The 26,636-nt window shown below is 43.3% G+C and overlaps 3 protein-coding genes across 3 annotated transcripts in view; 1 reads left to right on the top strand and 2 right to left on the bottom strand.

Annotated features, from left to right (window-relative positions):
• The window catches only part of LOC309549866 (uncharacterized protein), a gene marked incomplete at its 3' end in the record, with an annotated part of 148,965 nt that extends 124,103 nt beyond the window's left edge, over nt 1–24,862 (top strand). The window contains 7 exon segments of the mRNA XM_082250362.1: nt 3,268–3,347; nt 14,614–15,515; nt 20,819–20,899; nt 20,990–21,070; nt 21,674–21,872; nt 21,972–22,041; nt 24,691–24,862. Coding sequence (XP_082106488.1) covers nt 3,268–3,347; nt 14,614–15,515; nt 20,819–20,899; nt 20,990–21,070; nt 21,674–21,872; nt 21,972–22,041; nt 24,691–24,862 — 1,585 coding nt within the window.
• The window catches only part of LOC309550266 (uncharacterized protein), a gene marked incomplete at both ends in the record, with an annotated part of 211,727 nt that overhangs the window by 151,154 nt on the left and 33,937 nt on the right, over nt 1–26,636 (bottom strand). The window lies entirely within an intron of this gene.
• LOC309549864 (uncharacterized protein) overlaps nt 25,209–26,636 on the bottom strand; it is a gene marked incomplete at both ends in the record, with an annotated part of 2,955 nt that continues 1,527 nt past the window's right edge. The window contains one exon of the mRNA XM_082250360.1: nt 25,209–26,636. This exon is cut by the window's right edge and continues 1,527 nt beyond it. Coding sequence (XP_082106486.1) covers nt 25,209–26,636 — 1,428 coding nt within the window.

The following is a 26,636-nucleotide window of genomic DNA, read 5'->3' as shown; positions in this document are numbered from 1 at the left end:
TGAGGGAAGAAATCTGTCACCTTCCCAGGCCTGTAGGAGCCCTTTCTCTTCTTTGAGAACATACTTGTGGGCAGCGGGGCTGTGAGATGTCCGTGGAGAATTTTGTGTCCCCATGTGGCTGTAATGCTGTCTGGTAAATTGTCTTTTGTTGGAGCCAAGCTACAGAGCGGCCATCTACATTGGTGGTAAACCGCGCCCCCCTAATTATTTTATTTATATAAATAAGCCTTCAAGGAAATGTTCTGACTTTGAGAGATCTTCACCACCATTCCTATGTGACCATTACATCCTTGTAATTTATGCTTAACATCTTTGTTATGAGTGGACTGATATATATTTTTATGCTTTATAATATATTTTTTGCATTTTCTTCCCCAAAAAGAGTTATCTTATTTTTCAGGTATACCTTGGTTTTGAACTTAGCCCTGTAAAATATATATTATACAGGAATGGTTATTATGAGATGTTTCTCAGGGCTGCAGTTACAATATGGTGATCTTGTTCCGTGAAAAAACCATACCCGTGAGAAAACCATACCCTCGTCACTTCCGGTGCACCTACGGAGGGTATGGATTTATCCCAGTAGTGTATTTAACGTTACACTTGCCGCCGTTACATTAAAACAGCTCCTCTGCAATATGAGTCATCTCCGCTCCTACCCGTCTCACTTCCCTGATCTCGGCTAATAAATATAAAAGCTGATCACGGAGCCGACATCTCCGTCATTTACATTTCATACAGCTGCCGCAGCTTTTATATTTAGTAGCCGACATCAGGGAAATGACAGGGATAATGTATATGTGGTTTCACTCACGTCTTCGGAAGACGTCAATTTGCTGACAAAACGCGTCAAGTTGGTACGCACGCCCCCACACCAAACCCCGCTGTTGAACCGCACGCCGCGATCCCACTTCCGGGTACGGCGCAGTGACACACAAACATGGCAACACGCCGCGAGGCTGCAGAGTGTTTGGAAAAGGGGGTAAGAGCGGCTCTATTTTGTTACTATTGCAGAGACTGTATCTTTTGCTTGAAGTTTCACCACTATTTTTGGAGTGTTTTTCCCTCACCAAGAGTGTATGGTTTATGGTCTTTTTTGGCTCATGTCAGTTTTTATGCTTGGAGTGTTTTTAAACTTGGAGTGTTTTTAAAGCCTGGAGCGTATTTTAAACTATGTTTTAAATAAAGGAGTTGTTTTAACACTCTACACTATGAGGAGCACTTTGCTTTTATTTTACATTGAGCCATAAAGCACACTCTAAAGAGAGAGTTCCCACCCCACCGTGGACCGAGAGTGATATCCGGCAGACCCATTGAGGCACGGAGGAACCGGGACACAACAAAATATTAAGCACAGTTTGATTCCCACTGGCATACGCCACTAGGAATCAACAACATCTGGTAAGTGAGTTTTCTTACCACAAATACCACAGCAAGGTGATCGGTGAAGGGTATAACACTGAGATTGGAACACAAATACCATAAGAAGGACTTTTTGCACTACGGCACTTTCCTCTATCTACATGTTTTTGTGGAAATCAAGGACTGTTTGATATATACTGCCAAAGTTTTTATTTGCAAAAGGTTTTATGCATTTTATATGATACATGTTTTATGGCCAGTTTTGTATGCACTTTATATGCATAGTATATGCACCATTTTGAAGTTCACTATATGCACTTTACTTTGGAATAAGGAGCACAATAGATACAGGGGTCATTCCCAGTATCCATATATATTAGGGGGATAGCGCAGTTACATATTTACCAAATGACAGGGATAGGAGCGGAGATGACTCATGTTGCAGCCGAACTGTTTTAATTTACCCGTCGCAAGTATAACATTACATAGACTTCCGTGATAATTTCATACCCTCTGAGCATGCGCACTTGTCAACTGCTCTGCTGTTCAATGATGTATCCGGGGCTCTGAGCATGCGCACTGCTACGCTGCTCAGCTGTGCCTGTTTCTGACAGGAAGTGACGAGGGTATGGAATTCTAATGAGGTATGGTTTTCTAACGTTACAGATCTCACTTCTACCCAGACAGGAAATGTCTATGGAGTACAGACAGGAAGTGATGTCAGGTACAGACAGGAAGTGATCTGGAACAAAGACAGGAAGTTCTACTTAGTACGACGTAGCAAGAAGGCATCACTGGAAGTGGCAGCAGAGGAGGTAATAAGATCTTATTTTCTATTTACACCCAGTAACCCCCCCCCCCCCCCCCGTCATGTCCATCCTCTTCCTCCATAGTCACTGTGACGTCTTTTATCTCCAGCAGATGATGATACACACATATATAGTGTGGAAACCTAGATTAACCTCTTTGGGGTTAGAGCATCTCCCCACTTATGGGGTCGGAACATTCTCCTGATTTTGGAGATAAATTCTAGCAATTTGGTCCTCTAAACAAACAGCACTGACAATAAATAGAGAAGACAATGACCATCCTGACCATACATGGCCTACAAAGGGCAATTATTACACTACACAGGCAGCCAATGGGCAATCATTACAATATGCAGCCAACACAATGATGGAGTGCAGGGGTCAGGAGTATGGAGCATAGAGCCCCTTACATTGCTGGTCAGGAGGAAGAAAACATTCCCCAGCCTGCCATGAAGAATATGTTCCATCATTGGTGTCAGAGGGAGGAAAATACTGAGGGTTCTGAGGGAAGTAGATGGGCTGAGGGGTCTCTGAGGAGGTAGTGGGGATAAAGGACCCTGGGACCTCGGAGGGTTTACTTCATCTGAAGGACTCTGGGATCCCTGAGGAGGAAGTGTGAATTAAGGACTTTGGGGGCCTCTTGGGAAGTAATAGAGCTGAATAACTCAGAGAGGTTAGTGGGGCTGTGGGGGCCTCTGAGGGGGGTAGTCCAGGGCAAGCAGGCTGCTAGGTAAAAGTGGCTGTTGGTTTCTAAAGCGGTGCCGGTGCTGGAATTCAGAACCCCAGGAACCCACTGCCACTCTGTACAATGTCCTGAATACTAACCAAGAGAGCAAACATCTCCCCCTGCTGTCCTCCTCCTCCTCACACTGGGCTGTCATTGGAGGAAAGAGAACAGACTCCTCCCCCACAGCTGTCTACTCCACCAGCAGCATCCTCCTGCTATATAATCCAATCTTTGTTGGGGGGAAGGGTGCTGGGATTCTTTCCTTTAGTGATTATTTCTCTAAATGATTCTTTATACAAGTGATGTGCTTTTTAAGCTCTGCCTCGTCTGAATGTCTCACCTGAAGATTTCTTCTCTGTCCCTCCACAGGTATGTCCCAGCTGATTCCCACCCACCCATAACTGAAAAAACTGAAAACCTATTGCTTCCTGTGTTTGTGTGTTGCTCGGGTATGTCCCAGTCTTCACATCCGCCCATAGCTGAAAACCTATTGCTTCCTGTGTTTGTGTGTTGCTCGGGTATGTCCCAGTCCATTCACATCTGCCCATAGCTGAAAACCTATTGCTCCCTGTGTTTGTGTGTTGCTCGGGTATGTCTCAGTCCATTCACATCCCCCCATAGCTGAAAACTGACTTTTCTTGCCCTGTGTCTGTCTGCATTTTGGAATGTCGCCTTCACCATCTGTTGCCCTGTCTGCATCTTTATGAATTTTTTTTTTTTGTTGCTCTGTATTGTCTTACCCAAGTTATGTGCTGATCTTATCTTTACAACTCTGCCCTCTTGCTAGTCTGACTTAGATGTGAAAGGTTTGCTTTGTTAGCTACCAATCCTTTATATTAACTCATGATTAATTATTAACAAACAACCACCCCACCCCTAACAGTATAAAACTAGAGCACCCTTATGGGGACAGCACTTTGCTGGGGGGAACGTTGCTGGGGGTTCTTTCCTTTAGTGATTCCTTCTCTAAGTGATTCTTTATACAAGTGATTTGCACTTCAAGTTCTGCACTTCAGCCATTGCACAAAGTGAACATAAATAACAAACTGCACTGAAAGCACCAAACAGTCTGCAGGTGATCCTGTCTCTCTATTCAGCTCTCCTTCCACTCTATAACATGCGCTCTCTACCACTCCTTCTGGTAGTTGTGTCCTCTCTCCTTATACTCTCTTTCTTTCACCCCTCTTCTCCACCCCACACCTTCTATATACCACCCTCCCTCTTGCCTCCTTACTGCCAAGCAGACCTATTTTATCACTATCATTAACACCTTCTCATCCAGTCCCTGTCAACTCTTCTCTACCTTCACCTCTCTTCTTCGTCCTCCACTGCCTCTACCCACCAACTTACACACTGCCCAGGAAATCACCAATCAATAATAAGATTGATTACATTCGTGAGAAGATCTCCAATGAACAGATACCTCCCCAACTTATAACCCCGTGTCCACAGGTACAATCATTACTTTCCTCATTCAACCCTGCAACTATTGATGAGGTTGCTAAAAAAATTTCTAACGCCCACCTAACTACCTGCCCCCTGGATCCTGCTTCCTCACAAATGCTATGGTCACCATCTGGCTCCATTCTACACTCTCTAACCCACATCTTCAATCTCTCCTTCTCTTCTGGCATCTTCCCCAACTCTCTAAAACATGCGCTAGTCACCTCCACCTTTAAAAATCCCTCACTGGACCCCACCGATCTTAACAACCTTCGCCCCATATATCCTTATTCCAATTTTCCTCCAAACTCTTTGAACGTCTGATCTACAACCAACTGGGTGAACATCTGACTGAGAACAAACTTCTTGATCCCTTCAGTCTAGAATTTACCCTCAACACTCCACAGAAACTGCTCTCCTTATGGAGAATGGCTGAAACCAATGGACACTATTTGGATCTCTCTGCTGCCCATGATATGGTGGACCCCCCCCCCCCCTCCTTCTTTAAAAAACTTTACTCCTTTGGTCTCCATGACTGTACTCTTTGCTGGTTCTCACCCTACCTATCCCACCGCACCTTCAGCATCACTTAAAATTCTACTTCGTCCTCTCCTCTTCCTTCCTTTTGGTTCTCCAAAGTTCTGTTCTCAGACCTCACCTATTCTCAGTCTACAACTCCTCCCTGGGTCAGCTGATAGCCTTCCATGTCTTCTAATACCATGACCTCCAAATCTATCACTCTACCCCCCTCAGATATCTCCATCAGTCTCCTCACATATCACTAATTTACTAACAGACATATCAGTCTGGATGTCACACCACTACCTCAAACTCAGTCTATCCAAAATCAGCCTCATAATATTCCTTCCCCTACGTGCCTCTCCCCTTGACTTCTCTGTTATAATCAACTGCTCAGTCATCAGCCGATCCCCCCCATGCCAAGTTGCTAGGTGTAATCCTGGACTCTGTCCAAAGCTTGCCGCCTCAACCTTGGCAACATCTCCAAAATATACCCCTTCCTAACCAATGAAATCCACTCCCTGGTCATCTCTTGCCTTGACTACTGCAACCCCCCCCCCTTATTGGCTTACCCTCACATAGGCTATTCCCCCTTCAGTCCATCATGAATGCTTCCGCCAGACTCATCTAGCTTACAAACTGTGGCTGCTACCCCTCTCTGCCAATCCCTCCATTGGTCCCACTCACCCAAACAAATAACATTTTAATTCTAACAATAACTTAAAAAGCCCTTCACAACTCGGCCCCCAGCTATATTACTAACCTAGTCTCAAAATACCAACCACATCGTTCTTTTCCTTCCTCCCAAGACCTCCTGCTCTCTAGCTCCCTCGTCACCTCCTCCAATACTCGCTTCCAGGACTTCTTCAGAGCCTCTCCGATCCTATGGAACTCCCTACCCCAATCTGTCTGACTATCTCCTACTCTGTTTGCTATTAGATGATTCCTGAAAACCTTCCTCTTCAGAGGATTCTATCCTGCCTCCACCTAACAACTGTACTTTCATTTTCTCCATGAGCTCATCCCCTACAGTAATTACCTTTTGTATCACTTGACCCTCCCTCCTAGATTGTAAGCTCTAAGGAGCAAGGTCCTCAGATTCCGCCTGTACTGAATTGTATTGTAACTGCACTGTTTGCCCTCATTGTTGGTGCTATAAAAATCCTGTATAATAATAATAATAATAAATATTAAACGTGTTCCCATGGGGGCAGTAATCCTTAAATGTACAGCAACCCTTCTATCCCCCCCCCCCCTCACATCCCCATCCTATTATTTTGTGACCAATACCATCCAAATAATTCTTACTTTCATTTCCCAAAGTTATCCGTCTACAAGGAGACCTGTATAGATCAAATGACGGCACCAATGAGGATGGAGGAGGACCGGAGTCACATGACTGAGAAGATACTAAACCTCACCCTGGAGATCATCTACCTGCTGACCGGAGAGGTGAGGAGGATTCTGGGAGGTCACATGATATCATTCTTATCTCTAATAATAATACACAGACCTGACCGGAGAGGTGAGGAGGATTCTGGGAGGTCACATGACATCGCTCTTATCTCTATTAATAAACCACTGACCTGACCAGAGAGGTGAGGAGGATTCTGGGAGGTCACATGACATCACTCTTCTCTCTATTAATAAAACACTGACCTGACCGTAGAGGTGAGGAGGATTCTGGGAGGTCACATGACATCACTCTTACCTCTATTAATAAAACACAGACCTGACTGGAGAGGTGAGGAGGATTCTGGGAGGTCACATGACATCGCTCTTATCTCTATTAATAAACCACTGACCTGACCAGAGAGGTGAGGAGGATTCTGGGAGGTCACATGACATCACTCTTCTCTCTATTAATAAAACACTGACCTGACCGGAGAGGTGAGGAGGATTCTGGGATTCTAACATGATATTCCTATTGGTTCCTCAATACAGAGATTTCCTCTTCTGAAGTCAGGTGATCATATGACCATCACAGTGCCTCCATGTGACTCCCTAAAACCTGAGAGACACAACATGCAGAAGATTCTAGAAGTCACCAAGAAGATGATGGAGCTGCTGACAGGAGAGGTGAGCGGTGCTGGGAATTCTTTTTTGTAATTTTATTTTTATTGAATTTCACAAAAATAAAGAAGTTACATCCATTGTATTTCACAATAATACACACACAGGTAATACACCATGAAGAGGGTATATAGATATTACACCATGAAGAGGGTATATAGATATTACACCATGAAGAGGGTATATACATATTACACCATGAAGAGGGTATATATAGATATTACACCATGAAGAGGGTATATAGATATTACACCATGAAGAGGGTATATAGATATTACACCATGAAGAGGGTATATAGGTATTACACCATGAAGAGGGTATATAGATATTACACCATGAAGAGGGTATATAGATATTACACCATGAAGAGGGTATATATAGATATTACCCCATGAAGAGGGTATATAGATATTACACCATGAAGAGGGTATATAGATATTACACCATGAAGAGGGTATATATAGATATTACACCATGAAGAGGGTATATAGATATTACACCATGAAGAGGGTATATAGGTATTACACCATGAAGAGGGTATATACATATTACACCATGAAGAGGGTATATATAGATATTACACCATGAAGAGGGTATATAGATATTACACCATGAAGAGGGTATATAGATATTACACCATGAAGAGGGTATATAGGTATTACACCATGAAGAGGGTATATACATATTACACCATGAAGAGGGTATATAGATATTACCCCATGAAGAGGGTATATAGGTATTACCCCATGAAGAGGGTATATAGGTATTACACCATGAAGAGGGTATATAGATATTACACCATGAAGAGGGTATATATAGATATTACACCATGAAGAGGGTATATAGATATTACACCATGAAGAGGGTATATAGATATTACACCATGAAGAGGGTATATAGGTATTATACCATGAAGAGGGTATATAGGTATTATACCATGAAGAGGGTATATAGATATTACACCATGAAGAGGGTATATAGATATTACCCCATGAAGAGGGTATATAGGTATTACCCCATGAAGAGGGTATATAGATATTACACCATGAAGAGGGTATATAGATATTACACCATGAAGAGGGTATATAGGTATTACCCCATGAAGAGGGTATATAGATATTACACCATGAAGAGGGTATATAGATATTACACCATGAAGAGGGTATATAGATATTACACCATGAAGAGGGTATATATAGATATTACACCATGAAGAGGGTATATAGATATTACACCATGAAGAGGGTATATAGGTATTACACCATGAAGAGGGTATATAGATAGTACACCATGAAGAGGGTATATAGATATTACAGCTTGCAATATCCAATAGACATACAGCATACTTGGACAGTATATGCAGTAAACTGAAATAAGTCAGAGGAACCCTCAAAGTTCTGGATAGAACATGAGCTGTTTGGCCATCTGATGGACATGTCTGGGTTTGGTGGTTGCCAGGAGAACGGTTCTTGCCTGACTGCTTTGTGCCAAGTGTAAAGTTTTGTGGAGGGGGGGTTATGGTATGGGTGAGTTGAATCTGTTATAGCTGCATAGAGTGGGCCAACTCAATATTGAACCCTACAGACTGAGACTGGGATGTCATTAAAGTTCATGTGTGTGTAAAGGCAGGCGTCCCAATACTTTTGGCAATATAGTGTAAGTGAAGGTTTTCAGTGACCGGGAGCACCTGGTATAATAGTTTGTAGATGGAGGATATGAGGTGTGGTTGGTGTGGGCCTTGGATTCATATGTGTTTGAATTTGGTTGGGCGGTGTAAAGCGAATGATGGAGGGAGGGGTGGAGAAAAATTCTTCCATTGAATATAAGAGGTAAAGAGGTTATTAGGAATATGGAGCTTAGTGTGGAATTCCTCAAAGGGTCTGAGTTTTCTTGTAACCAAATCTACAAAATTAAGCAACTATAAGGAGAATTATCTGCAGGACTGTGAAAACAACAGCCAGGTCTACTAAGAGGAAAAGGACCGCCCGCCGTCTATTTATGTCGCTACTTTGACATTAAATACTGGAGTTATGGTAACAGATAGCAGATAGCTGCCATAACCCCGGTATTTTCTTACACAGCCAGTGGTTCTCTTTCACATAAAAATTATTCGTCACTGCGTTACTTAAACGGACAATTGCGCGGTCGTGCAGAATTGTACCCAAATAAAATTGATGTCCTTTTTTTCCCACAAATAGAGCTTTAGTTTGGTGGTATTTGATCACCTGTGCCATTTTTTTTTTTTTGGCGCTATAAATAAAAAAGAGAGACAATTCTGAAAAAAAAAACAATATTTTTTACTTTCTGCTATATAACATTCCCAATAAAAAAAATGTAAAAATTAAATGTTTTCATTATTTTTGGCCAATTTGTATTATGCTACATATTTTTGGTAAAAAAAAAATCCCAATAAGTCTAAATTGGTTAAAACTTATCACGTCTACAAACTAGGGGAAATATTTATGTCAATTTTTTTTTTTTTTTTACTAGTAATGGCAGTGATCAGCGATTTTTAGCAGGACTGCGACATTGTTGGAGACAGATCGGACCCCTAACTGACATTTTTGACACTTTTGGGGGGGACCAGGGACATTACTACAGTAATCAGTGCTAGAAATATGCACTGTCACTGTAATAATGACACTGGCAGGGGAGGGGTTAACACCAGGGGCGATCAAAGGGTTAAATGTGTCCCTAAGGGGTGCTTTCTAACTGTGTGGAGGATGGGCTTGCTGAATGAATGCGGAGACCTGTGTTCATAAAAAAGAGGATCCCTGTGTTCATTACTGACAGAACAGTCTGTTCTGTCTCTGCGGGGAGCGATCACAGGTGCCCGACAGACATTGCGGCCGCCGGACCCGCTGATTGGCTCCCCCTGTAGCCAAATGGTGCATGCGCACGCCCCCACTAGCAGTCCCGCGAAACGACGCACAGGTACATCATTTCTAGTGACAAAGCCAATCTGCTGCAGTATAAGTACAGCGGCTGGTTGGCAAGTGGTTAACATTAATAATTATATTTTATTATTTATTATTTTTTATTATTATCATGATATTAGTTTGTTCTTAGAATATGCACAATTTATTAACTATGCACAAGCAAATATTCCCCTTTTTATTTTTTATTATTTTCTCTTTCTAATTGATATGACGATATTTTGTACATTTGTGATTATAATGTAGAGTTTGTATTTGATGGCAACTGACTCAATGGCAGCCATAAGCATTGATCGGTTAAGTGGCATCCAGATCTGCATAGCTCCGCCCACTCCCCGCCCCTCTTTTGGGACACATACAGCTTAAATACTCCAGTTGCCTTTATCCCCATAACTTGATAAACCGCATGCATGTGAAACACGTCATCACGGCAACTTTACAAGCTTGCATTCCATGCTGGGACCCTGAGGCTTCCTCTGGTTCTTCCTGCTCCCGCCCACTGGCCGACCATGACGTCATCCGAGCGCGCTGCTGTGCTCAGTCTGGTTCCCTGAGTGTCAGTATCGTATTTCCCAGGGCTCTTTGATTGGCGCCTCTCTATCAGCCCTCACCGCAGTGCTGGATGACCCTTCCATTAATGCCCAGGGACATTTTGCAGTGGTATTGTTGGCTTTTTCATTAACTTGACTGTTCTTATCCACCACATTGTGGGTAATAAACTGTTGTGAGACTTTTACCCTTAATAGACCTGGCTGCTGTTTTCACAGTCCTGCAGATAATTCTCCTCCTAGTGACCACTGGGGGCGCCTAGCGTGGTCTTTTGTTTTGTGTACGCCTGTATCTTGCACTATACAAAGTGTATTTGACAGCTGCATAGGTTTGTCCTGGTCTTCCCATGAATCCATCTATGATCTGTACCCTCAGCGCTCGGTATACATGTTTGTTTAAAATGACGCAACTAAAATCTATTGGCTTCGGCCCAGGGCAGGATCCTTCCATAGGACAGGGAGTCTGGGATTGAAGGATTATATAAAAGGTTAAGCAGGAGAGAACATGGTGAAGAGAGAAAATACCGTGTGCAACATTTTTTCCATATGGACAACATAAATAGCATAGGGGAGGAGGATTGTTTCAGTGGAGAGGACATGGTGGAGTCAGCTGACCATAATAAAGGGCATGGGTGAGTGGGGTAGATAAGCCCAAATTCTATTTCAGACCAGCGACTGGGTGGGTGATGGACAGACCAGGACATAAAAGTGTGGAGGTGGGAGGCATAATAATAATTTAACCACTTCCCATCGGAAGGCCGTCATATGAAGACCTGGACTTGAAGTGGTGATATCTGGATGATGGGTGCAGCTGCAGGCATCATCCAGATATTTTTCTTTTCAGCCAGCAATTCCCTATCTTGTAGAAGCCCTAGCTGGTCATGATCCACTTGATTTACAGGCTGGGGGGGGGGGGATTTCCTCCCCCTCTCCTGCTGCCCTCCAGTGCCATAGAGCTGACCATAGAATGGATGGTCCCCGGCCATCTCTATGCTCCTGGGAGGCTGAAAGCAACATTATGACATCACTTCTGGTGCTGTCAGATGTAAACACTGCCAGTTTTTCATCCTGGAATGCAGAGATCAATGTTTTATTTATCTCATGCTTTCCCGGGTAGAGGAGATATCTGGGGTCTACGTGACCCCAGATTTCTCCATAAAGAGGACCTGTCACGCCTTATTCCTATTACAAGGGATGTGTACATTTCTTGTAATAGGAATAAAAGTGATCAAAAAAAATAGAGTTGGTGTACAAATAATAAAAAAAATAATAAATAATAAAAAAGTTTTTAAAGCACTCCTGTCCCCTCGTGCTCGCACGCAAAAGCAAACGCATACGTAGGCTGCGCCCGCATATATATATACGATGTTCGGACCACACACGTGAGGCATCGTTGTGACCGATAGAGGAAGAGCAATAATTCTAGCACTAGACCTCTTCTGTAACTCTAAACAGGTAACCTGTAAACATTTGGAAAGCATCGCCTATGGATATGTGTTTGATATCTAATTACTCGGCATAACATCATCTTATTTATTGTACAAAAATTGGGTTACAGGTATCTATGGTGAGTTTTTTTTTTTTTTGCATTAAAATTCATTAAAGTGTATTTTTTCCCAAACAATTGTGTTTGAAAAATTGCTGCGACCGCCATTTTATTCTCTAGGGTCTTTGCTGAAAATATATATTTTTATTGTGTGGAGTTTCTAAGTAATTTTTTAGCAATGAAATGATGATTTTGACATGTAGGAGAGAAATGCCAGAATTGACCCGGATGGGAAGTGGTTAACAGGTCAGGTGCTCCCAGACCGCCCCTAGATCTCAGCCAAAGCAAAGTGGATTGTGCTATGCGATGGGACTTACGGTGCCATATAAATGTAACAAAGGTACTTTGCAGCAATTTCAGCTGAGAAAGAGGGACTTGGACTGGGAGAGTCTTCAATAGGTACAGCAGTTTGGGGAGGAACCACATTGTGAGGACATTTACCGCGCCTAGCCAGGAGATATTATACAGTAAGCATCCCATTGTTTCAGGGATAAATGTATGTCTTGAAATAAAGAAGGAAGGTTAGCTTAGTATAATGAGGAGAAGGTGTCACATGAATAACGAGGTATTTGAGGGAACAGGTACACTAGTGATACGAGTAAGCGGATTGTAAGGTGCCCAGAGTTGTGGGAGAAATGTTGATAGAAAGATCCTCGATCTTAAGCTGGATACACACTATACAACTTTTGTGGTTAGATTTCCTTCAGATTTACCTTTTTCTATGTAGTGCAAGGGCCTGCCAGATTGCATACAAATTGAAAGTGTTTAGGTTTGACCTCATGTTATATGGTTTTGGTAAATCTAAAGGAAAAAGACTTCAGAAAATCTTATAGTGTGTTTGGCCCTTTAGAAGTATTAATCTTATACCCCGGCAGTGTACTCAGGTAGATGAGTGACAATTATTAGTAGTTATAATTTATACACAGCATACAATGATTGTTTTATTATATATTCAGAGTGGAAACCTCGGGGATGATCATATTGATGTTAAAGAAGAGTATAAAGAGGAGGATGAGGAGTATGGAGTGATGGAGGAGTTTTCAGAAGGACACAAGGATATGATGGAGCCACCTAATACCAGAAACCCACCAGAGAGATGTCCCCGTCCTCTGTATTCCTGGGATTCCACACAGGAAGGTCACACCATCCCCCCACTGTTACAAGGTTGGTGCGATGGAGTATCTAGAACATGGACTTGTGGGAATGATGTGTGGATTTTTTATGTGAGCTTATATTTTACAGATGATTTTTCTCTCATTTTCTTTAGAGTGAAGATCTGATAGATATAAAAGCTGAGGTTAAAGCAGAAGAAGAAGAGAGGATGGAATAACGGGGACATTTATAGAGGAGGACACTCCTACAGAGATCAGAACAGGTGGGTCATTAACACTATATACATTCCTCCACCCATACTGCTCTCTGATTGGTCCAGAGTGCCCAGGTCTAGCAAGATCTCTGATGGCAATTTTCCCAGATTTGCTTGCTCTGATATTTGCTGGCTGTGTCGGGTGGAGGGATATGTCTGTATAGTCTCACACCCAAGTCACTGAGTGCAGTCTCAGGAGACGGGAGGCAGCGGTGTGGGACCTCTGCAGCTTGTCTCATGTAAACATTTAAGCTTCTACTGATTACTGAATACCAATATTATGAGTCCTGACCCTTACACTGTATAATTTATATTGTACATTACATACTCCTGATCCCTGCACTATATTCTCTATGTTGTACATAAATCTGATACTGTATAGAACTAACTTTTGTATCCTATATAATAAGTTGTACATTACATAGGCTTTACTTCTTTTGCATCCATTTTCTACCAGCTGGACATTTTATATCTGATGATCTGATTGGAGGACAGACTTTTACATGTTGATAATAATGTGATAACATCCTCAGACTTTGGAACCTTAAACAGAAAGTGATAATGAGGGAGGAGTCAGTAACCCAATGATGGTGGTCTTCAGGATCAGTCCAGTCTTCATCTTGGTTGTTCTCCCCCCATCCTCACTCTCTGACCTCTGGCGGGGAGCTCAGCCCCGCTGTTATTCATGACTAAATCATGGACTAAATAAGGAAGTGCAGAACTTCTTGTGTTGGGAAGATGGCAATGAGTGATAGAGGGGGAGGGGACACTCGTCATATAATCCCCTCATCACTGTCACTCCTATAAAAGACAGTTCTCGTTGTTTCCTCACTCTCTGACTAAGGTCCATGAATAAAGAAATGAACTGGTAGGAGATCAGAGGATCCATTTAGTAGTTACCTTGAGGGCGGAATTGTAAGATCCTCAGAGACAAAGCTGCCTGATGTGGGCGGAGTCCTGGTTTAGGGGAACCAATCTGCTCATGTCTAGTAATAATCTTTTTATTTCTATTTTAGTAGATGGACGGGAGATGAGGAAAACCTCAGAGGATTGTCTCACTTGAGTCTCCAGACTGTAAAGTAGAAGATGAGGACATCACACACTATAGTCCAGGAAAAAACCCGGCTACCTCAAATGTCCATCCTGCACCACACAGTGTAGATGGACCATCGTATTCCTCTTATCCTGAGGAACCTCAGACTGTGAGGGATGGTGCCGGACCATCGTATTCCTCTTATCCTGAGGAACCTCAGACTGTGAGGGACAGTGCCATCCTTCCAACAGATAAGAGGTTTTTCTGTACTAAGTGCGGGGAGAGTTTCCATTTTAAATGCAATCTTGATGTGCACAAAAGATCTTGCACAGGTGAGAAGCCGTATTCCTGTCCTGAGTGTGGGAAATGTTTTTCAGACAAGTCCAATCTTTACCCACATCGGAGATTACACACAGGGGAGAAGCCATATTCCTGTGATGAGTGCGGGAAATGTTTTGCAAGAAAGTCCCATTTTATCACGCATCAGAGATCTCACACGGGGGAGAAGCCGTATTCCTGTCCTGAGTGCGGAAAATGTTTTTCAGACAAGTCCATTCTTTACAAACATCAGAGATCGCACGCGGGGCAGGAGCCACTTTCCTGTTCTGAGTGTGGGAAATGTTTTTCACAGATGTCCAGTCTCGCCAGACATCAGAAGTCTCACATGGATGAAAAGACTTATTCATGTCCTGAGTGTGGGAAATGTTTTCCAACAAAAAGATATTTTGTCATTCATCAGAGATGTCACACGGGGGAGAAGCCATATTGCTGTCCTGAGTGTGGGAAATGCTTTTCACAAAAGTCCCATCTTCACACACATCAGCAACTGCACACGGGACTAAAACCATTTTCCTGTTCAGATTGTGGAAAATGTTTTGTACGAAAATCAAACCTTGTTACGCATCAGAGGTCTCACACAGGGGAGAAGCCATATTCCTGTCCTGAGTGTGGGAAATGTTTTTCACAGAAGTCCATTCTTAACACACATCAGAGATCTCACACGGGGGAGAAGCCGTATTCCTGTTCTGAGTGTGGGAAATGTTTTTCACAGAAGTCTCATCTTTGCAATCATCAGAGATCTCACATGGGGGAGAAGCCATATTCCTGTCCTCGGTGTGGGAAATGTTTTTCACAGAAGCCCCATCTTAAAGGAGTAGTCTGAAGCCCCATTCCACAAAATGCCAGAATTTAGCCAATTGAAATACCTTTTCAATGTCGCCACTTTTAATAAAATCGGCCCAGCGGTTATTCTTTTATTCACTCCCGAAGTTTTCAGCACTTCCTGGTTTTCTTCTATGGCAGCCATGCTAAAACTACCTCTCCCAGCATGCCCACTCATCTCTTCCTGTAATCTCCTGCCCTCCCCCTGTGACTCCTCTGCTCGGCCCCCTCCCTAAATTATAATATTACACGCCCCCTTCTCTCTAACCTATTTCCCTATCCCCGCCTCTTAAAAAACGTCCTATTCTATTGGCTTGCCGAGCTCCAATGAGCTTTCGGCCGCCTCTGCGTGTGTCATTCTTGTTTTCCCAGGATGCTCCCCTCTGCTCTTCTTTTCGGGTGCATGCATGGGACGTCAGTTTCGTTATTTCCCGGGGTGCTCTACAACCAGGATGCTAACGCAGGACCACAGAGAGGTAACCAGGACATCCCTGTCCCCCAGTCTGTCCCCCAGCCAGTCTGTCCATCTGTCCCCCAGCCAGTCTGTCCATCTGTCCACCTGCCAGTCTATCCATCTGTCCCCCAGCCAGTCTGTCCATCTGTCCTCCAGCCAATCTGTCCATCTGTCCACCTGCCAGTCTATCCATCTGTCCCCCAGACAGTCTGTCCATCTGTCCCCCAGCCAGTATGTCCATCTGTACACCTGCCAGTCTGTCCATCTGTCCACCTGCCAATCTGTCCATCTGTCCCCCAGCCAGTCTGTCCATCTGTCCCCCAGCCAGTCTGTCCATCTGTCCCCCAGCCAGTCTGTCCATCTGTCCTCCAGCCAATCTGTCCATCTGTCCACCTGCCAGTCTATCCATCTGTCCCCCAGACAGTCTGTCCATCTGTCCCCCAGCCAGTCTGTCCATCTGTCCCCCAGCCAGTCTGTCCATCTGTCCCCCAGCCAGTCTGTCCATCTGTCCCCCAGCCAGTCTGTCCATCTGTCCACCTGCCAATCAGTCCATCTGTCCCCCAGCCAATCTGTCCATCTGTCCCCCAGCCAATCTGTCCATCTGTACACCTGCCAATCTGTCCATCTGTCCCCCAGCCAGTATGTCCATCTGTACACCTGCCAATCTGTCCATCTGTACACCTGCCAGTATGTCCATCTGTACACCTGCCAATCTGTCCATCTGTACACCTGCCAGTATGTCCATCTGTACACCTGCCAATCTGTCCATCTGTCCCCCAGCCAATCTGTCCATCTGTCCACCTGCCAATCTGTCCATCTGTCTCCCAGCCAGTATGTCCATCTGTCCCCCAGCCAATCTGTCCATCTGTCCCCCAGCCAATCTGTCCATCTGTACACCTGCCAGTCTGTCCATCTGTCCCCCAGCCAGTCTGTCCATCTGTCCCCCAGCCAGTCTGTCCATCTGTCCACCTGCCAATCTGTCCATCTGTCCCCCAGCCAATCTGTCCATCTGTCCACCTGCCAATCTGTCCATCTGTCCCCCAGCCAGTATGTCCATCTGTCCACCTGCCAATCTGTCCATCTGTCCCCCAGCCAGTATGTCCATCTGTACACCTGCCAATCTGTCCATCTGTCCCCCAGCCAATCTGTCCATCTGTCCACCTGCCAATCTGTCCCCCAGCCAGTATGTCCATCTGTCCCCCAGCCAATCTGTCCATCTGTCCCCCAGCCAATCTGTCCATCTGTACACCTGCCAATCTGTCCATCTGTCCCCCAGCCAGTATGTCCATCTGTCCACCTGCCAATCTGTCCATCTGTCCCCCAGCCAATCTGTCCATCTGTCCCCCAGCCAATCTGTCCATCTGTCCCCCAGCCAATCTGTCCATCTGTCCCCCAGGCAGTCTGTCCATCTGTCCCCCAGCCAATCTGTCCATCTGTCCCCCAGCCAATCTGTCCATCTGTACACCTGCCAGTATGTCCATCTGTACACCTGCCAATCTGTCCATCTGTACACCTGCCAGTATGTCCATCTGTACACCTGCCAATCTGTCCATCTGTCCCCCAGCCAGTCTGTCCATCTGTCCCCCAGCCAGTCTGTCCATCTGTCCACCTGCCAATCTGTCCATCTGTCCCCCAGCCAATCTGTCCATCTGTACACCTGCCAATCTGTCCCCCAGCCAGTATGTCCATCTGTCCACCTGCCAATCTGTCCATCTGTCCCCCAGCCAGTATGTCCATCTGTCCACCTGCCAATCTGTCCATCTGTCCCCCAGCCAATCTGTCCATCTGTACACCTGCCAATCTGTCCATCTGTCCCCCAGCCAGTCTGTCCATCTGTCCCCCAGCCAGTCTGTCCATCTGTCCCCCAGCCAATCTGTCCATCTGTACACCTGCCAATCTGTCCATCTGTCCCCCAGCCAGTATGTCCATCTGTACACCTGCCAGTCTGTCCATCTGTCCACCTGCCAATCTGTCCATTTGTCCCCCAGCCAGTCTGTCCATCTGTCCACCTGCCAGTCTATCCATCTGTCCCCCAGCCAGTCTGTCCATCTGTCCCCCAGCCAGTCTGTCCATCTGTCCTCCAGCCAATCTGTCCATCTGTCCCCCAGCCAGTCTGTCCATCTGTCCTCCAGCCAATCTGTCCATCTGTCCCCCAGCCAGTCTGTCCATCTGTCCCCCAGCCAGTCTGTCCATCTGTCCCCCAGCCAGTCTGTCCATCTGTCCCCCAGCCAATCTGTCCATCTGTACACCTGCCAATCTGTCCATCTGTCCCCCAGCCAGTATGTCCATCTGTACACCTGCCAATCTGTCCATCTGTACACCTGCCAATCTGTCCATCTGTACACCTGCCAGTATGTCCATCTGTACACCTGCCAATCTGTCCATCTGTACACCTGCCAGTATGTCCATCTGTACACCTGCCAATCTGTCCATCTGTCCCCCAGCCAATCTGTCCATCTGTCCCCCAGCCAATCTGTCCATCTGTCCACCTGCCAATCTGTCCATCTGTCCCCCAGCCAGTATGTCCATCTGTCCCCCAGCCAATCTGTCCCCCTGCCAATCTGTCCATCTGTCCCCCAGCCAGTATGTCCATCTGTACACCTGCCAATCTGTCCATCTGTCCCCCAGCCAATCTGTCCATCTGTCCACCTGCCAATCTGTCCATCTGTCCCCCAGCCAGTCTGTCCATCTGTCCCCCAGCCAGTCTGTCCATCTGTCCCCCAGCCAATTTGTCCATCTGTCCCCCAGCCAGTATGTCCATCTGTCCCCCAGCCAGTATGTCCATCTGTCCCCCAGCCAGTATGTCCATCTGTCCCCCAGCCAGTATGTCCGTCTTTCCCCCTGCCAGTCTGTCCATCTGTCCCCCAGCCAGTCTGTCCATCTGTCCTCCAGCCAATCTGTCCATCTGTCCACCTGCCAGTCTGTCCATCTGTCCCCCTGTCTGTCCCCCTGTCTGCCCATCTGTCCCCCTGTCTGTCTGTCTTTCCCCCTCATGCAAGCACCAATCCTTTTTTTTTTTTTTTTTTTTTATTACTATACAGACCAGGATCCCTCAGTTTCACTCCAGTTCTCCTCTACCCATCCCTCATTATTTACCCACTCCCCCCCTTTTTACCCCCTCCTCTTTCTCCCCTACACCATGGTTCCCAGTCCCATCCCTCTCCAATTCATCCCATGTGGTTTCCACGGTACACATCCCACCCACACAAGCAGCAGTAATAAGATGCTCGGCCTTGGGGTTCTTCCTTAACCTCTGCGAAGGGGGTGAGTGGGGCCTCATGTCTAAATTCTGCCTAAGGCCTCACAAAGCCTAGAGCCGCCTCTGCCTGTGGCCGTGTGCCCACGGAGGGTGCTCGGCGTGACACCAGTTCCAAGCGTGTCATAGGTTCGCCATCACTGCTCTAGACTACTCTGGTCGTCCTTCTCACCCATGTATCTCACCATACAACCCATCAAACTTTCATCATTCTACTCACCATATACCACTTTCTAAATCCTCCTTCTCATCATTTACCCTCACCCTATACCACTCTGTCTGTTCTCATCATCCCATACCCTCACCCTATACCACTCTGTCTGTTCTCATCATCCCATACCCTGACCCTATACCACTCTGTCTGTTCTCATGATCCCATACCATCACCCTATACCACTCTGTCTGTTCTCATCATCCCATACCATCACCCTATACCACTCTGTCTGTTATCAACATCCCATACCCTGACCCTATACCACTCTGTCTGTTCTCATCATCCCATACCATCACCCTATACCACTCTGTCTGTTCTCATCATCCCATACCATCACCCTATACCACTCTGTCTGTTATCAACATCCCATACCCTCACCCTATACCACTCTGTCTGTTCTCATCATCCCATACCATCACCCTATACCACTCTGTCTGTTCTCATGATCCCATACCATCACCCTATACCACTCTGTCTGTTCTCATCATCCCATACCATCACCCTATACCACTCTGTCTGTTATCAACATCCCATACCCTGACCCTATACCACTCTGTCTGTTCTCATCATCCCATACCATCACCCTATACCACTCTGTCTGTTCTCATGATCCCATAACATCACCCTATACCACTCTGTCTGTTCTCATGATCCCATACCATCACCCTATACCACTCTGTCTGTTCTCATCATCCCATACCATCACCCTATACCACTCTGTCTGTTCTCATCATCCCATACCATCACCCTATACCACTCTGTCTGTTCTCATCATCCCATACCATCACCCTATACCACTCTGTCTGTTATCAACATCCCATACCCTGACCCTATACCACTCTCTGTTCTCATCATCCCATACCATCACCCTATACCACTCTGTCTGTTCTCATCATCCCATACCATCACCCTATACCACTCTGTCTGTTATCAACATCCCATACCCTCACCCTATACCACTCTGTCTGTTCTCATCATCCCATACCATCACCCTATACCACTCTGTCTGTTCTCATCATCCCTGTATCTAAGCCGACACCTCAGTATCCTTCCTCCTCACCCCTCACCCTATCCCACTCTGTCTGTCCTCAAAACTCGCCCTATAACTTTATAACCCTGCTCCTCAACCTATAACACTCTTTCGGTCCTCTTCACACCTCGTTACTTACAACTTCTACTCACCTCTATTTCTAACCATACAACACTCTGTAATTTCACTGAACATTACCTCCATGTTTTAGTGTTGCACAAACTTTTAAAATTAAAATATTATTAAAAAAATAATATTTTATATCTACAATTTATTTAAATATATAGGATATATACTTTTAATATTTTTTGTTCAATTTTTTATTTTATTTTTTGAAACAGTCAGAGGAGGAAATAATATTCGACCAGGAGTCTACGGTTACTGAAACTGTCAATACAAGCTCAGAGTGGAATTCAAATGATGTAAGTATATTTAGTATTAAAACGCAAAAATATGTGGGTGTGTGTGTGTGCCTATATACTTCTAAATTTTTTCATATTTATTTCCTATAGGAATCAGAATCCAATGAAGAGGATAATTGGGAAGTAAGAGCTACTCCTGCACCGCGTACTAGAATAGTGTCAGAAAATACGGTAATTAATTTTATATTCATTAATTAAAATATTATTCTTTGTTGTTTTCGAATTGTCTGTAGTATTTTTATGTTATCCCCTATCAAAAGGCTAAGGAACAAGATGAATGATCTGCTCCGGGAACATCAGATATCTCAGTGCAGCACCCGGCATAGTGTGGCAGCCGCTGCTTACGTGGCATCATAGTCATGTCACATAAGGACCCCTCTTTGAATGTGAAATGGACAGGGGCGTGAAGTAAAAGTGCTAATTTCAATACTTTTATCACTACATCTTGCATGTAATATCATGGAGTGTACCATACGTAATGTCACTGTCACTCTTTGTCCCTGAGCCCACTCGCTATTACAAAATTACTGTGGATGTGCTGCATTTTCAAACACTTAGTTATTATTTAAAGGTATATTTTGCGTTGTCAATTTTCCACCCTGTCTGTTTAGACGCAAGATAATTGGATTAAACAGACTATAACATACAGATGAACGTATTATGCAGCGTTAACCCGTCCAATAATTTCAACATATATTATTATCTATATGTGATATTTTTTTTTAAAAAGTTTCATACTGTATTTTAATTATATACTTTTTATTTATTTTCTAGTTCCTTCAAAACCTATTACATCGCCTGCAGTCTCCCATTGATGAAGAGAATCGACTGCATCCCTACTGCTTTCAAAACGACCCTGAATGGGGTCCGGGTGAAGAGCGGCCTGCACCGATCCCTGACCCTGAAGGCAGATGTGGAAGCACTCACTGGTGCCAATGTACATGCTGTCAACCCATGAGTGCAGTTGTAGAAAGTATTTGTTGTTGGGAATTTTCACAAATGAATAACTACAGAGGAGAAAACAAATGTGTTACTTTACACCCTCATTTTGAAATTCAAATACTTTCTACAGCTGCACTCGAGGCCTACACTGTCCTTGTTGACCAGATGTCACAGAGAGAATTTAATCGTGAACTAAATAGGTAAATTTTTTAAATAATTTTTTAATTACAAATTAAAAATTATGTATTTTTCTTGTCTCTTTAAATTTTTAGAATAGCAGAGTAGAGAGATAAGAAGGGAGGGAGCGTAAATTTTGAGAAGCATTTTCTAAAATGATTTTTTTCGGACATGTTTTATTTATGAAGCCCCTATAGTTCTAGAACAGTGTTTCTCAAGCGTGGTCCTCAGGACTCGCTAACAGGTGGTGTTTTCAGGATTTCCTTAGTCTTTCACAGGTGATATAATTGTGATGATGACTGATTCACTGACCATAATTATATCACCTGTGAAAAACTAAGGAAATCTTGAAAACATGACCTGTTTGGTGGGTCATGAGGACTGAACTTGAGAAACACTGTTCTAGAACATAAAAAAAAAATAATTAAATACTATTTTTTAAACTAAACCTCTTGAGCAACGTATAAACGAGTAAATTGAATCTTAATAGCCCACATTTGTTTCATGACTTTAGCATAAGTACAAATAAATTATTTATTGTTCTATAATATTATTGTTTAATCTTAATTTAGCATTTTTTAAAATAATGTTATCAGAAAAAAACACACATCATTTATAACCCCATCTCTTCTGAGTATTGAAGTACACCGTAAGTGGATGGCTAGTGCACTGCAGGGGGCGGTAAAAAACTAACAATAGAAGGAGTCAAATTTATAATTGAGAAATATAATTTTCCAATATGCATTTAGGCTGGGTTCACATATGTCTGGAATCCGACATAGGTGAACTCATCTTACATCTCTCCTCAACTGATGACACAATTTATGACAACTTGCCATCTGTTGTATGGCATGTGGCTTCCATTCTTTCAGGGCAATGGACAGGGGAACGCAGCAAGCTACGTTCCCTTGTCCGGTGCCCTCCATCATGTCCAACAATCCAGCATCAGCATTTAGACGCTGGATGATTGTGAAATGTCCCATTGTAATGAATGGCATCATTTCTAGCATCAGTTTCCCTCCGGTGCACGCTGGATGAAAACTGTGCCGGAATACTGCTATATGTGAACCAAGCCTAACAAAGCCCCCGGTTGTGCCAGTAAAATTTTTCCTACCACCCAAAAGGGACACCGTTTAGGAAAGTACACGAGTCACACAATGCAACCAAATTAGAATTGCGAATTTACACCACACTGGCGTTTGACTGATCTATGGAAAAGTGTGCTTTAACATTGAGAAATATGATTTTTAACTTTAAATGCATCCTCTTCAAAACCACAGTAGAACAACTGTGGATTTTAAATGCTCACTATACACAATATTACACTGTGTGTGGGGTGTAGTTTACATAATGTTGGATAAATCGGGCAATTACCTATTTTATGTTCATATAATCAACGCTGCCAATTTGTTATTTTTCAGAAACTATCGATGGATTGCTTATCGTTTTTTTACTGCAATGATTTATGGATTTCTGGGAAAAGGCAACCGTGTTCCGATTCCATCGTGTGTAATAAACGCTGTACGTACCAGATTCCCTGATATGGAAAACCAATACACCGGTTTTCAATGGTACAGTGATTACAATGCTAATAGACCACCTTTTGCTCAGAATTTCTGAACACAAGCCAGCTGTAATAAAAAAAATTATAAAATACATTGTTTACAATTTATTACATATTGTGGATTATTGTTTATAAGTGTTTAATTATAGGACAACCGTCACATATTTAACACCTCACTATCCACATGTTACATAAGATAGTGTGGGGACGCTATTTTATATGATCCCTACCATGCCCTTTTCTGAACAGCCTTTTTTCCACAAGACTATTTATTCTGTATATGCCAATTATACTCTGACTGGCACAGTGTTTTATTCAGCCTAATGTCAATGTGATGTCAGTACCTCATTGGCCTCAGGTAGCTGTAGGGACAGGGAATAAGTAATCATAAGCGTAGCTGAGGGGCAGGAGTGACTCACATCACAGTGTCATTAGGTTGAAGTAAACCCCGCCTGTGCCAGTTATAGTCTAAATTGCATATACTGCAAAAAGTAAAATTGATGGCAAATGTCTAGATGGATAAAGGCAAGGATATGGATTCATTTAAATCACCGTCCCCAACATCATCCACAGTTACCTGTGGATAGTGAGGTAGTCAATATAGGACGGTTTTCCTTAAAAGTATTAAACGATTTACCCATGTTAGTCAGAGAGCATGTCAATATGTATAACCTGACTGTCCTGAGTATAAATAATGGTTAGAGAAGCTGTTATTGTTGACAATTTCACTGTAGCAAATGTTATTGCACTATTAAAAAGGATTATTTGACATATATTGTATTTAATATTTGTTTATGTATAAATAATTATAAATTATTTATATATTATTTATATGTTATTTAATAAAATATATTGATAAAAGTTACTTATATGTGTTATGCATTTAATCTAAACATACCACCTATTTTTTTTTTTCTTTTACTTTGTTATTTTGGTTCTTCTTTAAAATATTATAAAAAAAAATTAAACCAAAAACAATCGAAATAATTTTTTAATAAAGTGACAACATAAAGGTTATGATTTAAAAAAAGAAAGTACTATATATAACATATGGTTATGATTATGAGGTATAAAAACTTAAACTTTTATCAACTTAGAACATTTTTAGGATATCTGTCATCATCATCACCCTTACTAAACCTGTTACACAGTCTTGTAGTGCGGTTGACGATGATTCAAACACGACTTATCCTTCAGAAAAACTTTGCAGCGTCTGGGGAGATATCCTTTTATTTGGTTCTATATCAATCACAGGCTTGGGCCTCTATGGGACTCAGTGACGTCATGTCTGCCTCATCTGACTACATTATGGGAGCTGCGCATGTGTTGTGCGCAGTCCTCCTTGAAGCCACCTTCTCCCCCCAGCAGACATGACAGGAGGTAGGCAAGAATATTCATTAGTGACGTCACCGAGTAACACTGAGGCACAAGCATGTGATTTACATATAACAAAAAAACATAAGATTTCTTCGAAAATGCTGCAACGTTTTTCATAAGGTAAGTATCGTTTTAATCAGCATCAGCAGCACTATAAGCCTGAGTAATAGGTTTAGTGCAAGTCATGATAATGACAGATGTCCTTTAATATGAATAATGATAGTCCATAGCAAGAATAAATAAGTTTAATTAGTGGAATCTAGACTGGAAGTCTTCAAGTAATGTTGCAGTGTCCGGTTTTGGCACAAGTGCAATGTTGCTTGAAAATGTCCCTCTCTGTGACTCCCAATCTGACAGTGTTGGGTCAATAAGAACTTGGAACACATTGTCCAAAACTTCAGCCATAAAATCTTGAGATGTAGGTTCATAGATTGCCTTAACCAACCATGCTCTCCGTGCTTTAGAATAAACAAAGGAGTGTCGTTGAGAGCCCTCTGGTTGACTGACTGCCGATGCTTTTTTGACCGTGGCTTGGATTCGACCAACGTTCCTGTTATGGTCCAAGGCAGCTAATTGTGTTCTGGCAATCATCGAGTCAACGAAAAAGTGTATCCGTTTAGGCCGATATTTTAGACATACACTGTGGTAGATCTCCAATTCACCAGTATGGCAAAAATTCGACAACTGCTTTATGTCCCTCAAAATCACAGGATTCAAACATATCTTGGACAAATGGTTGTGTGCTGGCAACCCTGGAACAAGCCATTTTTTTTTTTCCTTTTGTTCCTCGGTCAGTTGTGGATGGTAACATTGGGCATATACAGAATTTTCCTCCCACGCATGTTCATTTGCTACATGCCGCACAACTGATTTCCATTTCTCAACCAAGTTCTCTGGGTCTCTTTTACACGTGCGTGAACACCACCATAGGTGGTTTTTGACAGGCTGAATCCATGATAGTAACACCTCTGTATTTTTATTTTTTGCCCCAGTAGCTAACTTATTTCCCACGGATTTTGCCAAATGCCACACATCGAATTGGTGGTCAATATATGGGAATTCCTCTCGCAAAATTTTTCTGATAGATATGTGGCGGTCCGTGGCAATTGTCGAGATATCCATGTTTTTATCAATCAGCTGCTGTAGTGTCTTCCTGAAGGCAATTTTTTCTAATGCCACAGATGAGGTAGTGGGTTCCAACTGTTGGACATGAAAAGCGCAAATTTTTTTGGAATCAGCATCCATCAGTGTATACGTGCAATATTTCGCACTGAATCCTGGTGAGTCATTTTGTCCATCGCCTGTTAGGTATAATGGAGCCCTACCTATATCTTGGAGTAAGTTTTCCTGTTCATTTTTCCAGGTTAGATGTATTCCTGCAAAAATATATTGCTTTTGGTAAGTGAAAAAAGTGGATTTGGATATTATTTTCATGTTCATAATTTTAAACATACTTTCTATTTTGCGGAAACTATTGCCGCTCAGTACAGTGGATGCGGACAACAACAAATTTCCTGCAGGTTTGTTATTGACTGTAGGTTGAGACTTCCATATTTGTCGCACATGACCTTCCGAACACCTCACACTTAAAGAAAACATGCTCCCTAAAAAGTATTTCTTGTAATGCGTCAAATGTCCATGACAATTTCTTTTAACGGAGCAAGGGATCATGCTGAT

Source organism: Pelophylax lessonae (assembly GCF_965119305.1).
Source record: "Pelophylax lessonae genome assembly, chromosome: 3".
In the NCBI taxonomy this organism is placed as follows: Eukaryota; Metazoa; Chordata; class Amphibia; order Anura; family Ranidae; genus Pelophylax; species Pelophylax lessonae.
This window is presented reverse-complemented; position numbering and strand designations above follow the sequence as displayed.